Source organism: Lynx rufus, unplaced genomic scaffold, assembly GCF_022079265.1.
Source record: "Lynx rufus isolate CCGP_SWC_20201006 ecotype Redwood Valley unplaced genomic scaffold, mLynRuf1.p SCAF_7, whole genome shotgun sequence".
NCBI classification, from domain to species: Eukaryota; Metazoa; Chordata; class Mammalia; order Carnivora; family Felidae; genus Lynx; species Lynx rufus.
This window is the reverse complement of record NW_025814889.1, coordinates 129590309-129604862: the sequence shown is the minus strand read 5'-3', so window position 1 is coordinate 129604862 and position 14554 is coordinate 129590309. Positions and strand designations below refer to the sequence as shown.

Here is a 14554-nt window from a genome sequence, read left to right as displayed (position 1 = left end):
CTCCTCTGGGAAACCGAGATAAGGCTGCCTGCCTCACACTGAGACTCTGTAGCCAGACAATGCGTGCACGACATCAGGTAAGAGCAGTAATGAGTCATGACTCATTAAGTACCATGACTGTGACCTGGGCTGAGAGCAGGCAAGAGTGGCCACCGAAGACACGCCAGCTCCCCGCCCTGCTCCCTGCCCGCTCTTTCTTGGGGGGACCGCAAACAGCTGGAAGACAGTCGCCTTCTTGGCTCCTTCCACTGCTTTTGGAGAAGTCCGCGTCTGCGGGTGCTCGGTGGAATCATGGCCAGGACCACCTGCTGCCAAAGTCAGCCCTGGGGGTGGGGGAGCAGCCTAGAGCCTTCTCCTCACCACCCTGCACATTCCAACGGCCGGCCACTACATCTGGGAATTCCCACCACTCAACACATCTGCGAGTTGCCCCCGGCTCCATTATCAGCTCTCATTCAGGCCCTGTCACCTCTCCGAGGCCTAGACCATCACCTCCACCCTCTTCTCTTCAAACACAAATCCAACCAGTACCTTCTTCTGTCTGAAAATTATCCAGGATCCCCCCCCCCCGCCCCCCGCGCCCTTCCAACCGCCCTCAGTTGCCTGAGGGTCAAAATCCTGAAGTCTTCAGGGGCCGAGAGGGACATTTGGGACTGACCTCAGCCAAGACTGGCTGTGTTCTGCTCCTGCTGGGGCCTTGTTCTTGCATGCCCCTGGGCTTCTGCCTGGCATGCCTTTCTACCATTCAGTCACGCATCTGGGTCACAGAGGACGATGACAACCATCACCACCAGCACGCTCACTGGACGCTCAGTAAGCACCAATCATGGGACTTGGGCCTTCACACGAACCTCTCACCATAATCCTTAAGACAGAGGATGAATAAACTGAGGAGCACAGAGAGGTCAGTGTCTTGCCCGTGGTCACACAGCTTCCACATTGCAGAGCAGAGGTTCAGACTCAGAGAAGTCTGGTTACTGCATCCTTACTCTTTAAATTTTTTTTTACACTTACTTATTTTTGAGAGACAGAGAGAGAGAAAGAGAGAGAGAGGGTGAGAGCTAGCACAAGTGGGGGAGGGGCAGAGATAGCTGGAGACACAGAATCGGAAGCAGGCTCCAGGCTCCGAGCTGTCAGCACAGAGCCCGATGCGGGGCTCGAATCCACAGACTGTGAGATCATGACCTGAGCCGAAGTCGGACGCTCAACCGACTGAGCCACCCAGGCGCCCCTACCACATCCATACTCTTAACCACGACCTTATGTGCCTCTTGAACGTACTCATTGCTTGTTGCCATCCGGGTACTGGGAGAGATTCTGGTGAGCAAAACCAACCAGGTCCTGCCCACAGCAAGTTGACGGTCCAGTGGGAGGCCACAATGGCCCTCACAAAGGTGAGAGTGGCATGACAGAAAAGACTGGGCACTGAGATAGGACACGGTGTGAGATCCGGATGTGCCGGCACAGAGGAGGAAACGGACCGGCTGACCCCTGCTCATCTTTTAAGGCCCTACCCTGGTGACAGCTCCTCAGTGTATTTGCCAACTGAGGGGACTGTGTCACTGTGACCTGTATGGTCATCCTGCACTGTGACGGTAACATCATGAAGAAAGTGACAAAATGACTGGCATTCACTGAGCCTGTGTAACCTGCTCAGTGTACCTCCTCTCGGGTCACCTCCCCATGGTCCCTACCATGCATGGGGGCAGCTGAGGTCCAACGCCCGGAAGTGGGGGAGCAGGGACGCAGAGCTGGGCCTTTGTGGGGTCTAAACCCACTGTGTATCTCACGCTGCTTGGCTATTTAAGGACGTCTCTACCCAACTAGGGTGGACCCAGAGCTCTTGGGGACCTATCTCTCTCTCTCTCTATCTCTCTCTCTCTCTCTCTCTCTCTCGCTGGGGTCTACCCTCCAGTGGGACAGAGAGGAGAGGCTTGTTGAGTGTTTGTCCAAGGCCAACAGCCCCCAGACTGCCTCACCACTCCGGTTCAAGGCTGAGTCCCCGCCCCACCTGCCCCGATGTCGCACACTGTGTTTCTCTGTGAGCTCCCCTCCCCCTTCCCACTTTGAACCCCTCTGATATTGGGGTGGCTCTTACAAATAATGACCTGCCAGTGCTCGGCTGGCATTTTTTTCTTTTCGCACACCCCACAGTGTCTTCGATTCAACAAAGTGTGGCTTGTGAGCAGTGAGGATGGTCTTCAAGGCCGGTGACGACCCGCAGACCTGGTTCTGTCTCAGGCCATGGTCCAGGCGCAGGGGAGAAGGATCCAACGCAAGTCGGCGGACCGTGAGAAAGACAACAATGACACGGCCTGTCAGCTCCGAGTGGCCCCCACAGGCCTTCTTCTGAGGCCCTCACCCCAGCAAGGCCGTGCACAGCCACGTTGCTTTTAGATCACATTTACAGAACACCAGCTCTCCGGCAGAAACATCACCTACTCACGTCACTCAAAGGAACCAGAGATCCTTTTGGGGACTTCCTTTCAGTGTTTACTGTCACTCCATTTGTATCCTTTTTTTTCAAGTGTATAATGGTACTGGGGCTGCAGCTTGTTTGTTTGTTTTTAAGTAAGAATCCTATTCCTTACCTGTTAGAGATGTACTGAAATATTCATGAGAGAAGTGATACGATGTTTGAAATTTGCGGTAGGTAATACCCGCCCTCTGTCCGCCTCCTCGCTCCCTCCCTACCGGCCCTCTGCCTCCACCCCCTGCCTAGTGCCCGTTGTCCTGCCCCACAATTGCTTTCTGTGCACCTGCTTCCCACCATCTCCCTCGCGTCCACCTCTCTGCCCTCCACGACATTCTCTGAGTGGCTATTATCTGTCCAGCCCTGCGGCAGGTGCTCCAGAGGCAAAGGCAAAGGACAGAATCCCTGCCCTTCAGGAGGTCCTAAAGTGGTCAGGGATGACAGGTGGACAAACATTTTCAGAGCAGGGTGGCATGGCTGAGGCCAGTTCAGGGTGCTGTGAGAGCCAGGAGACGGGGCGGGGGGCAGTGAGCACCCGCAGAGGGAACAGGGAAGGCGTCAGCGAGGAGGTGCCGTCTGAGCGGAGCCCAGAGCACAAGGCGCCGGGCTGGGCAGGTGGAAAGGGAGGTTCTTGGGAGGGGAATGGCATTGGCCTTGCCAAATGAACTCATCAACGATGAGTCATCGAGGATGTCGGGAAGAAGACAGAAGAGGGGCTGGAGGGTGACTCTCAGGCACTGGGGAGAAGTGGCCCGAGGGAGGGAGAAAGTCCCAGGGGCAGTGAGGCAACTGGAGGGGAGAGGCGAGGCTGCTGAGGCAGAGGGAGCTCTGCCATCCTCAAAGCTGGCACCGGCCTGCACCAGGACCCACCCGGCAGCCATTCCTCCCTTCCCTGCCCAGAGCGGCCACCCCGCTCCCCTCTGCAGCACCTGCTCCAGAAGTGGGCAAGCGGCCTTGTTTTGGTTTCCGGGGAGAAGAGGGGTGTCTGCTGGGCAGTGGCGGGGGAGACGTCCTTTCTGGGACACAGAGACACAGCTCAGGGAGGAGAAAGTCCTTCCTCCCTCTTCTTCCTTCCTTTCTCTCTCCTGGGAATGGGGTACCTGCAGCTTGGGCCCAGGAGGTGACAAGCTCAGGACAAAAAGCCTGGGTGTTTAAAGACATTTGTTGGGTCGCCTGGGTGGCTCCATTGCTTAAGTGTTTGAGCTTCGGCTCGGGTCACGATCTCGCGGTTCAGGGGTTCGAGCCCCGTGTTGGGCTCTGTGCTGACGGCTCGGAGCCTGGAGCCCGCTTCCGATTCTGTGTCTCCCTCTCTTTGCCCCTCCCCTGCTCGCACTGTCTCTCTCCGTCTCTCAGAAATAGAATAAACATTAAAGAAAAAAATTGTTGATCAAACCAACCCCGCAACTTCAGATCAAACAAGGCTGTGGGACTGGAACTCCCAGGCTTCCCGGGGCTTGGTGGGCAGGGCTCAGGGTGGAGACGGCCCTGGCCTTCTGCCTGTGCCCCGGCGGGGCCTGCTTGTACTCCTGCCCTCCTGCCCACCCTAAATCTATCTTGCTCCTACGCCCAGATCAAAGTCAGGTCACCACACGGAGCCTGCCCTGACCCCCTAGAGGACCTGCTCCTTCCCTCACTGGGCCAGCAGCATTTCACACAGGCCACAGCTACAAGTTCTGCTCAGCAGGGCTGTTAAAATAACTCTACGGAATTGATTTCTTTGTTTCTGTCTGCCTCTCCCATTAGGCTGTGAGCGGCTGTCTGTCTCTCCCATTAGGTCGTGAGCTCCTGGGTGGAGATTACACAGCTCAGGAATTCGTACATCAGATGGGACCTGGCCCCCCGATAAACTTGCGGGGTGCGTGTTTGCTGAGTAACTAACTGAATGAAGGATGAGGTCATACCTACCAGGACAATAAACCTCTACACTTAAATTAAAAAAAAATTTTTTTTTAAATCTTTTTTTTTTTTTTTAATGTTTGTTTATTTTTGAGAGAGAGAGAGAGAGAGAGAGAGAGAGAGAGAGAGAGAGACAGAGCGTGAGCAGGGGAGGTACAGAGAGAGAGGGAGACACAGATTCCCAAGCAGGCTCCAGGCCCTGAGCTGTCAGCACAGAGCCTGACGTGGGGCTTGAATGCACGAACTGTGAGATCATGACCTGAGCCGAAGTCAGATGCTTAACTGACTGAGCCACCCAGGTGCCCTCCCCCCCAAAAAATTTGTTTAATGTTTATTTATTTTTGAGAGAGAGACAGAGAGACAGAGACAGAGAGAGGCAGAGGGTGAGTGGGGGAGGGGCAGAGGAAGGGAGGGGGTTATATAGAATCTGAAGCAGGCTCCAGGCTCTGAGCTGTCAGCCCAGAGCCCAAGGCGGGTCTCGAACCCACGAACTGGGAGATCATGGCCTGAGCTGAAGTCAGACGCTTAACTGACTGAGCTGCCCGGGGGCCCCTGTAATACTTGAAATACTCCCATCCTTTGTCCTCTATTGATCCCTTGGTAGCTGTTGTGCAGGTAATCTTCCTCCCACTTGGCAGTCCTTTGAATATTTTTAGAAACTACCATGTCCCCCCCTTAATCTGTCCTCCACACTAACCCTCAATTCCTGTGGCTGCTCTGGACGTGATCTCTAGAGCCTCTGCCATTCTGATTGATCCTCTTGGGGCGCGGGCCAGCTGGGCACTCCTTCTGGAAAGGCAGCGTGGGAACTCACCCACCTGGCCGCGCCGGAGCCTGTATGTGTGTTAATGCGCTCTGCGATGACGTCAGTAGACACTTATTAACTCCACCTCGTGAAGCCGACTGCTGCAGAATTTGTCCTTGTCAAAGGCGCTCACTCTCCACTGGCCACAGAACTTAGCTCTTCTGGTCTCCCCTGCCGCTAGAAGTGGCCATGTGACCCAGTTCTGGCCGGAGGCACAGGTTGAATGTCGGGCGGCTCTGGAAGCTTCTCCCGTCCCCCTCTCCCTGCCCCCTGTCCCCCACCAAGAGAGGCAGGGCAGTGGTGACACCTCCACCTGCACTTCCTGCCACGTGGGGACACGCACAAGGATGAAACAATATGCTTAACGGTGCGGGTGGGAAACTGTAGGAAGAACCATTACAAACAAAATCATTCCAGATGCATCTGGATATTTTTCACTCGAGAGGAAACCCAGCACACTCCTTTCAGTTCTAAGGGGGAGCAGTGAGGTGAAGAAGTTAGGAGTGTGGGATCTGGACACAGACAAATCCCACACCAAGTCCTGACTTGAGCACTCATTAGCTGTGTGACCCTGGATGAATTGGTTAAAAAAAAATTTTTTTTATTTTTTCCGGGAGCCTGGATGGCTCAGTCGGTTAAGTATCTGATTTCAGCTCAGGTCATGATCTCACGGTTCCTGAGTTCAAGCCCCGCGTCAGGCTCTGTGTTGACCTCACAAAGCCTGCTTGGGATTCTCTCTCTCCCACCCCCTCTCTGCCCCTCCCCCACTCGTGTGCACGCTCCAGCTCTCTCTCTCTCAAAATAAATAAATAAAAATCCTCCTTCCTTCTTTCCTATGTATGAATGTATGTATGTAATGTGAGGCTTGAACTCACAACCCCAAGATCAAGAGTTGCATGCTCCATCGACCGAGCCAGGCAGGTGCCCCCATCCTGAATGAATTTTCTTGAAACTCTCTGTGCCTTAGTTTCTCCCCTGCATAAAGAGGGATAAAGAGGACATTCAGCTTCCAGGGCTCTGTGAGGAGCAAATGAGAGAATGCATTTCCATTGCTTTTATCTTACTTAGCACACAGCAATCACAAAAACGAACGTTTTCCACTACAAAAATATCAACCCCCAAATTAAATGTTTGAAAATTTCAAGCGGTCCACAAAATAGATTTTTAAATCCCAAACACGCAGAAGCCATTTTCTCCCCCAGCCAGCAAACTGTCTTGAGGCCTGTGTTCCAGATGAGCAAGTCTCTGAGGACCCAGCGTGGAAAGTTCCACCAGTTTCCTAAGTCGCTGAGCCATCCTTACTCAAAACTCTGGCTGCCTCTCCCCCCCCCCCGCCATCCTGTAACCACAGGCCATAGAGGAACTCAAAAATACCTTACAGTGGGGGCATGACTTCTGCAACCCACAATTTTAAAGTTGATGTAACCAATTATAGTACCTAACTGAAGAAAATTTCAGCTACATGAAGGAGGGTTTGGTAAAACTGTCCGGGTAAGAGGGAGCAAGGCTGTGAAAGCAGAGAGGTGACGCGGCTGGCCAAAGTGCCTGTGACGTGCTCTTCCTTCCCCCTTGTGAGTACAGAAGATGCTGCTGATCCCGCCCTCCCCCCTTCCTCGGTCCCTCTCCTTCTCTCACCTCTCTCTATCCGTTGAGAGAAATTTATTTTATTGGATTGGCTCATGTGAATGTGGGCAGGCCAGCAGGCAGGAGACCTAGGGAACAGATGTGGCTCGAGTCCAGAGTCTGTCTGCTGGCGAATTCCCTCGTCCAACAGGCCAGTCTTCTACTGAAACCATAACTTAATTAGACGAGGCCCACCCACACTATGGAGAGTAACCTGCTTTACTCGAAGTCTACCCATCTCATTTAAAAAATACCTTCACAGAAACGTCTAGAATAATTTTTTTTAGTAATGTTTTTTAAAGGTTTACTTATTTTTGAGACAGAGAGAGAGAGAGAGAGAGAACATGCAGGGGAGGGGCAGAGAGAGAGGGGGACAGAGGATCCAAAGCAGGCCCCACACTGTCAGCACAGAGCCTGATGCGGGGCTCAAACTCACGAACCACAAGATCATGAGCTGAGCTGAAGTCAGACGCTCAACTGACTGAGCCACCCAGGAGCCCCTAAAATAATGGTTGACCAAATATCTGGACACCATGGCCCAGTCAAGTTGATGCATAAAGTTAACCATCCGGGGTTTTTACTGCCTCAATGCAAACAAGTTCCAGTCGAACAGGGGACACCTCTGTTCTTAAATGCTGCTGGGCTCAGCCTCACACAGTCTGGTGGGTTCTGTTCTCTCCTCCTCTCCCTCTCACCCCGGGCTCTCCCCTTCCCTCCTCTACCTTCCCCATCAGGAACAAAGCCCAGTTCTCTATGAATCTTACACGGCAGTTTGGTTCTCCACAGCACTTTTCAGTGGCCTTTGCCATGTTCATGGAGGCAGGCGTCCCCCAGAGGCTCCGTCACTTGCCCGGGGGACACAGGAAGTGCCGGGAAGGGGCAGAGCTGGCACATGCACCCAGATCTTCTGATGCAAGATCCAAGCTCTGACCCCACACTGCTGTCATTGGAGTCACCGGAAGGTGCTATGCAGGGTCACATCAGGTGGGTTCACGGACAAACTTAAAGACATTTTGAGAGATGCACATTAACTTCAACGAAGGAGAGAAAAACAAACATGAATTACTTCATGATTTCATGAATGTAATCACACAGGATGGGGTCATACTAAAAATGGCGAGCCAATAAAAAGAAAATACTATGAAAGTAAAAGGAGAGGTGGCACAGGGCGGATAGAAATCAAGAAGGTGGCGCAGGAAGGACAGAAGTCTGCAGAATGCCAGCCTTGACAGAGACCTTCTTGGTAAGGAGGTAAAGAGTTAACTTGTCCCGATTCTCTGTTTCTCTATGGGGTGACAGCCCCAAGCTAATTAGAAGACACTGAGGGTTTTGTGTGTGTGTGTGTGTCTTTTTTTTTTTTTTTTTTCTTCTAAAACCAGAAGAGCGGAAATCCGGCACTTTACTCTTATTTCTTTGAGCTCAGTGAGGGAACAAAACCTATTCACCGCTTCTATCCGTAGGGTCAGGCGAAGGCTTTAGTTCCCAAGGAAGAATCGGCTCTACCCCACAGCCTGCAACCTGACCTATGAATGTGGCTGCCACCAGCCAGTGACTGCTCATTGCCCGGTGACACCAAGACCAACACAGAGGCTGCACTGGAGCCAGAGCTCCTTAGCTCTGTCACTCACTTAGACTATGCCCCAGCGACGATGATGACACCGGTAAAAAACCACCGAGGCTAACAGCTCTGGACGCTTCCTCTCTGGCAGGCACTGGGCTGAGGGCTTCCCAAAACAGCAACCCCAACTGATACACGTGCTATCACTGTTCTTATCTGACAGATGTGAAACTCAACAACAGAGAGGTTATGTAACTTGCCCCAGGTAACAAAGCCAGCGGAGGCTGAACCAGGACTCAGACCATCTGGTGGGATTCGAGAGCTCAACCTGGATGCCTTATGGCATGTGCCACAGCCATTTGGCACAAGGTCCTTTCTAGACATCATTCCCTGTTACCCTTAAGACAGAGACTTGGGCCCCAAGCTAGCATTTCCACATCAGGGAACCAGAGCTTCAAGACCTGAGGGCTCCCCAGGGCACCCTGGGGGAAGTCGTAGGGATTCTGCCCCGGGAGGCCCAGGGCTGGAGCATCCTTAGGCATCTGAGACGTGAGGTTCTCTGGGATTCCACCCTGAAGAACGCTGCCTTCCATCATTCTGCCTCCGGCCAGCTGGTCCGACCCAGAGGTCAGCAAACGATGAACCCACGTGCCTGTTCAGTCTGCTTTCGCGTGGCCCACAAGCTAAGAACGGTTTGCACGTTTTTAAATGGTTGAAAACAAATCCAAAGAAGAATGCTCTTTCGTGACATGTGAAAAGCACATGAAATTTACGTTTTGGTGCCCATAAACAAAGTCTGATTGGAACACCGTTTGGTCCATTCACCTACACATGGTCTATGCTGCTTTTATGCTACAATGGCAGAGATGAGCCGCTGTAATGCGGGCCACAGGCCCACAAAAGTGGAAATATTTACTTTCTAGCCCCTTCCAGAAAGTCTGCAAATCCTGCCCTAATCTACCCTGGTGGCCAGTGTGGGGAATCCTCCTTATAGCCTCCCTCCCCTGCGGCCTCTGCCTTCACCCCTCCAGCGATGGGGAGCAAGCGACACCTGTGCAAGGTGTCAGGGCTGCATGTGCTGACACTGAGTTCGGCTCGGCTGACGTCCTCGCTCTCTGCCCTCTGGGCCCACGGAGCCGATCCATCACTCTCTCAAGGCTGTCCGTCAGCTCCTTTCTTCCCTCTGGTGTCCAGCCTTCCCTGCCCCCACGTGTGACCTCCGCTGTTCCTCAGCAGTGCTCTGGGAAGCAGAGGGAGGACGGCAGTGCATCACAGACATGCCACGGGCAGCGGAGAGGGAATGTGACGTAGCGAGGAGCTGGGCCCAGGTCTCCTGCGTCCAGGCTTGCTGTTCCCTCGACAACATCGCTCGGGTGGCCAGTTCGGTTCCCAGTTCCTCACTCCCAAAATGGCACTCCGGGGGGCTTCAAGTGTCCTCTCTACTAACTAACACTTGGGGAGTCTCTCCTCTACGATTCCTTCCTGTGGCTCCCCTGGTTTGGCCTTTGTGGCTCCAAGGCAGCTCTGCCTGACTTCTCCCCCTCTCCCATCCACCGCGGGGATCGGCCGCAGGCTCTGAGCTCCCACGTCATATCCAGTTACCGGCACCTCCACCCCGACTACGGGGGGCTGGTCCTCAGGGACAGCCCACATTCACAGCGTCTGCTGTCTGCAGCTTGCTTTCTGAGCAGCTGGGTCTCCGACTCAGTGTGCCAGGGGTAAGATGACAGTCAGAAATGGACAATGGGCTTCTTGGGTTGCCTTCTGACGTTCCGTCTATAAGACAACCCCCAAGATCTGTCCGCAGAGGATTCCGGAAAGGGTTTTGAAATCCTTGCTAGGAGAGGGCTGTGTCAACACCGCCCAGTGCTAAGTATCTGGGATCCTTTCAGCCACAGCTGCTGCCCTTGGGAAGCTCTCCCACTGAAAGATATAAGGCTGAGGGACCTGCAAATGTACACGTGCATCATAACCAGCCAGGCTAATCTGTGGGTAGAGCAATGAACTGTGGATCCTGGAGGGGTGGACAGTGTAAGTTCCAAATAAGCACTGGTCAGCCAGATACAGTGGGGTGAGGGCCAGGGGAGGACGTGGGCTCTCAGCCAGAGAAACCTGGGTCTGGATCCCCACCCTGATTAGCTGTGAAACCTTGGGAAATGATACGCTCCCTCACACTTACTTTTGGTAAAACTAGAAAAAATAGCAAAACCTTGTAGGGTCGCTGTGAATATTAATAACCAGGATACTAGCATGGTCCCTGACACATGGTATTTGCTCCTCACCAAATGTTACCTTCCTTTTTTCTTCCCTCCTACGATGGGCCAGGGACCATGCCAGGTGCCGAGGGTCCCGACAAGTAAGGTACAGTCCCTGCTCTCAGGAAGCCTAGTCTAGCTGGGGAGATGCACATGTACAGCTACTAACAGAATGGGACAGGGGTCTATTAGTGTGCAATGGTGGAAATAATAGAAACAATGATGAGGACAGCAAGGGCTGATGATTTCTGATGTTTCCCGCACACACGACTCCAGGGGAGTGTCTCGCTTCACTCTCGTGACCACCCAGACAGGTGGATGCTGTTGTAGCCACCGTCCTACCCAGGAGGAAGCGGAGGCTCAGAGCCCCAAGGCCGAGAGCGAAGAAGCCTGAGGAGCGAGGGTGATGCGAGAGCACAAAAGCAATGGCTGGATCTGCAGGGCTCAGGGAGGGCCTCAGGGAGGAGGTGACAAGGGCTGAGCTTTGAAGGATGTAGGCTGGAGCGGGCATTCCAGGCAGAGGAGGCAGCAAGTACAAGGGTGTGCGGGTGGGTGTGCGGGTGGATGAGCTGATTGACCCTCACCCCTGACGAGCACCCCTGGAGCTCACTGCGCTCAGGGATGCCGATGCGACAATTCTACGGGGCTTCTCTTGCCACAAGGGGGCGGAGTCAGCAGCCTTGACATTATTTTACTCCTGCAGTTTCCAGAAATCCTAGGTCATCGATAATCCCAGCCAATCAGCAGTACCTTTCATCTCTTCACCTACAAGAAACCTCTGGAAGACTAAAGGCATCTACTCAAATGGCAGCTAGCCTTCATTTCATTCCACTTTTAGAGCCTCCGCAGCTTTGGTTCAAGTTTCACTGGTTCTGGGGAGCTCATCATAGCTTCACTACCAACTCTCTGGGGGCCTGGGTGAGTCAGTCTCCACCTTCTCTCTGGCCTCTGTCTCCTTCTGTGGAAAATGAAGGAGATGGGCTAGAATGGAGCTTTTCAATATGTGGTTTCCAATCCAGTGGCATCAGTGTCACCTGGGAATTTGTTAGCACTGCATAGCCTTCGGCTCACCCCAGACTTACAGAGTCAGAGACTCTGGGATGGAGCCCAGCCACCTGTCTTTTTTTTTTTTCTTCAATGTTTATTTATTTTTGAGGGCGGGGGGAAGAGAGAGAGGGAGACACAGAATCCGAAGCAGGCTCCAGGCTCCGAGCTGTCACCACAGAGCCCGACGCGGGGCTCGAACTCACAAACCGCGAGATCATGACCTGAGCTGAAGTCAGACGCTTAACCGACTAAGCCACCCAGGCGCCCCCAACCATGTGTCTTTAATAAGTCTTCCAGGGAATCCTGATGAGAACCTTGAGTTAGAAGGTGGCCAGGTTAAGGACCCTTCTTCCAGTAGCCAAACTTGGTTCTGGCTCCAAGATATTATGAGTTTGTAGTATTCTCTTTGGATGAGTATTTCTTGCCACAGGCTTTCTTTGACCAGCTAAGGGCCAGAGCCCAGGTGAGCTTTTCTAGAAAGCTTCAGGAAAATGTGGCCAACTTTGAAGGTCAGACTCTTTTATTTTTATTTATTTATTTTTTTTTAATGTTTATTTTTGACAGAGAAAGAGAGAGAGAGAGACAGAGACAGAGACAGAGCATGAACGGGGGAGGGGCAGAGAGAGAGGGGGACGGAGAGTCGGAAGCAGGCTCCAGTCTTCGAGCTGTCAGCACAGAGCCCCAGGTGGGGCTCGAACTCACAAACCGCAAGATCATGACCTGAGCTGTAGTCGGACGCTCAACCGACTGAGCCACCCAGGCACCCCTCCGACTTTTTTTTAGGTTGGAAGTCTCAAACTTGGCATGTGATGAAAGTGGTGGTATCTGTTGCTGGAGAAATTAAGATGAGAGGAGAGCTTTTCAGCTCCAGAACAATGACTCATTGGGAGGTGTGGGTGGCAGGGAGCGGGGAGGGTGTTCCTGGGAGGACAGCTTCCTCTCTCCGGTCCAGGAGCTCTCTGGTGTATAAATAAATCCCGGACCGCCAGCCTCCTCTTGGGAGAAATTTGATTACAAAACCTCAGAAGAGCCACACACCGCCATGGCGCCTATTATACTGCTGAGCCGGGTTGACGGACTTAGTGAGGTTTGGCTTCCAGGACAGCCAGAATGGAAAGCCTGTCTAAAAGATCCAATTTTCCCAGACTAGACTTCATGCTAAAGAGCATCAAGAAGATGAAGGAAGACGTTTCACAGTACTGGCCAGTTTCCTAATGCAAGAAGGCACATCCAGACAGTCCCTGGAGAAGTGTTAGCTGTTTGGGCCACGGCCTGGGGTTCCTCCCAGTATTGGGAGCAAGAAGTACCTACGGAACCCGCCATTTCCAGGGATTCCCCACCCTCACTTGGTGGTATCTCAGTAACAAGGATGATAAATATCACCACGTTCTTTTATATAGCAGTGGCCATATGCCAGGCACGGTTCTAAGTACTTTACAATTATTAACGAGTTTAGCCTTCACAACAACCCCACGGAAGCAGGGACCATTAATACACCCCTAATCACAGGCGAGAAAACGGGAGGCAACGTCACGGAGCTAGTAAGTCAGTCTCCCGTCAACAGGGCGCAGGAGAGTCAGGAGACCTGGGCTGAGTAAGCCTGTGCCTCCGGCCAGGGTGCCCGGCCCAGCCGAGTACTGAGAAATGAGGGAGGCGGAATCAGGTGGCTCCTGAGATCGCTTCCAGCTCGGGGAGTCTGCGACTGTGCGGTCGCCTTGCTGCTGGTCTCGCGGGTTCGCCAGCGTCTGGCCGGGCCCCGGGCGCAGCAGCGCTGCCTGGCCGCGTCCCCGCAAGTTGCTCGCCCAGACGCCAAGCCCCAGTCTCCTGATCCTGGGAGAATGGACTTCTAACCCTTCTCCGGTATCCGTGTCCGGAGAGTCGGGCGAGCCAGGAAAGAGACGGCAAGAGCCCAGGCGGCGCGACCCGGGCTAGGGGAGCGAGGAGGGAGACAGGCGAGGGGCTCAAGGACTGCAAAACCACGCAGACCCTCCAACCCCCAAAACTTTCTCCCGGGATTCGGGACCCCATCAGTCGCACATTGGCTGAGCCGCGGCCGCCCGGACCCGCCCTCTCTCTCTAGCTATTGGCTGCCGTAGGCATCCATCACAAGCCGAGGCTTCCCGATAGACCACGGCTTTTGTCAATCAAGGTGGGCGGGAGACTGGGCGGGGACAGGTCCGGGAGAGACACGCCAGCCTCGTTCCCCTCCCAGCGTCCCTCCGGAGGGTGACTCGGGACCTGGAAGCGCCCGGGGGGGACCCAGGCCGTGCTCAGGGCCCTGCGGCGGGGCTCCGGGGACTCACCGATGCGCTGTCCCACTGGAGAGCTGAACGGGTTCCCCAGGAGAAAGTCCATCGCCGCGGCTGCCCCAGCCACCAACCGGGGGAATCAGCTGACAGCAACCGCCAGCGCCGCCGACTCGTCACGTGACGCGCCTGAAGGTCCGCGAGGAGGCGCCCGTGGAGGCGGGGCGTAGGGAGTAGAGCGTGGGACACAGGCCCCGCCCCTGACGTGGAGGGTCGGGCTCCCCGAGGCGGAGGGCGACGACCACATTGCAGCTCTCCTGGCGCCTGCGGACGTCACGCACGACGTAGGGTTGGGGCAAATGAGGAGGCTTTGTGTGGCCTGTGCAGGCCACGCCCCCAATGCCTTTTAAAGGTGTGACCTAAAGCTCTACGCTTGTCAAGCAAGGTCTCTGGAGCAGGGAAATGACTTGGGTAAGGTTACACTGCAAGCTCGGACCAGTTCTCACTCTAGTGTCTTCGCTGTTAGGACCTCACTATGACTACGCCCCCAACGCTGGGGTTGACAGCATCTCTGGCCTGTTGTCTCTCCGCCCTGGCAGAGCTCCTCCTATCTGATGTCAGGGCCTCCCTGTTGCAAGATGCACCTTGCTT

At 54.1% G+C, this 14554-nt stretch overlaps 1 protein-coding gene across 2 annotated transcripts in view; it reads right to left on the bottom strand.

Annotated features, from left to right (window-relative positions):
• TOM1 (target of myb1 membrane trafficking protein) overlaps positions 1-14074 on the bottom strand; it is a 43078-nt gene extending 29004 nt beyond the window's left edge. The window contains exon 1 of one of the 2 annotated variants that reach the window (XM_047064937.1): positions 13961-14074. Coding sequence is in view for 1 of the 2 variants with exons in the window: in XM_047064936.1 (XP_046920892.1) it covers positions 13961-14012 (52 nt within the window). In the remaining variant the exon portion in view is untranslated. The remainder of the gene's footprint in view (positions 1-13960) is intronic. The other variant, XM_047064936.1, reaches the window with a different exon arrangement.
• Between the last annotated feature and the right edge of the window lie 480 nt (positions 14075-14554).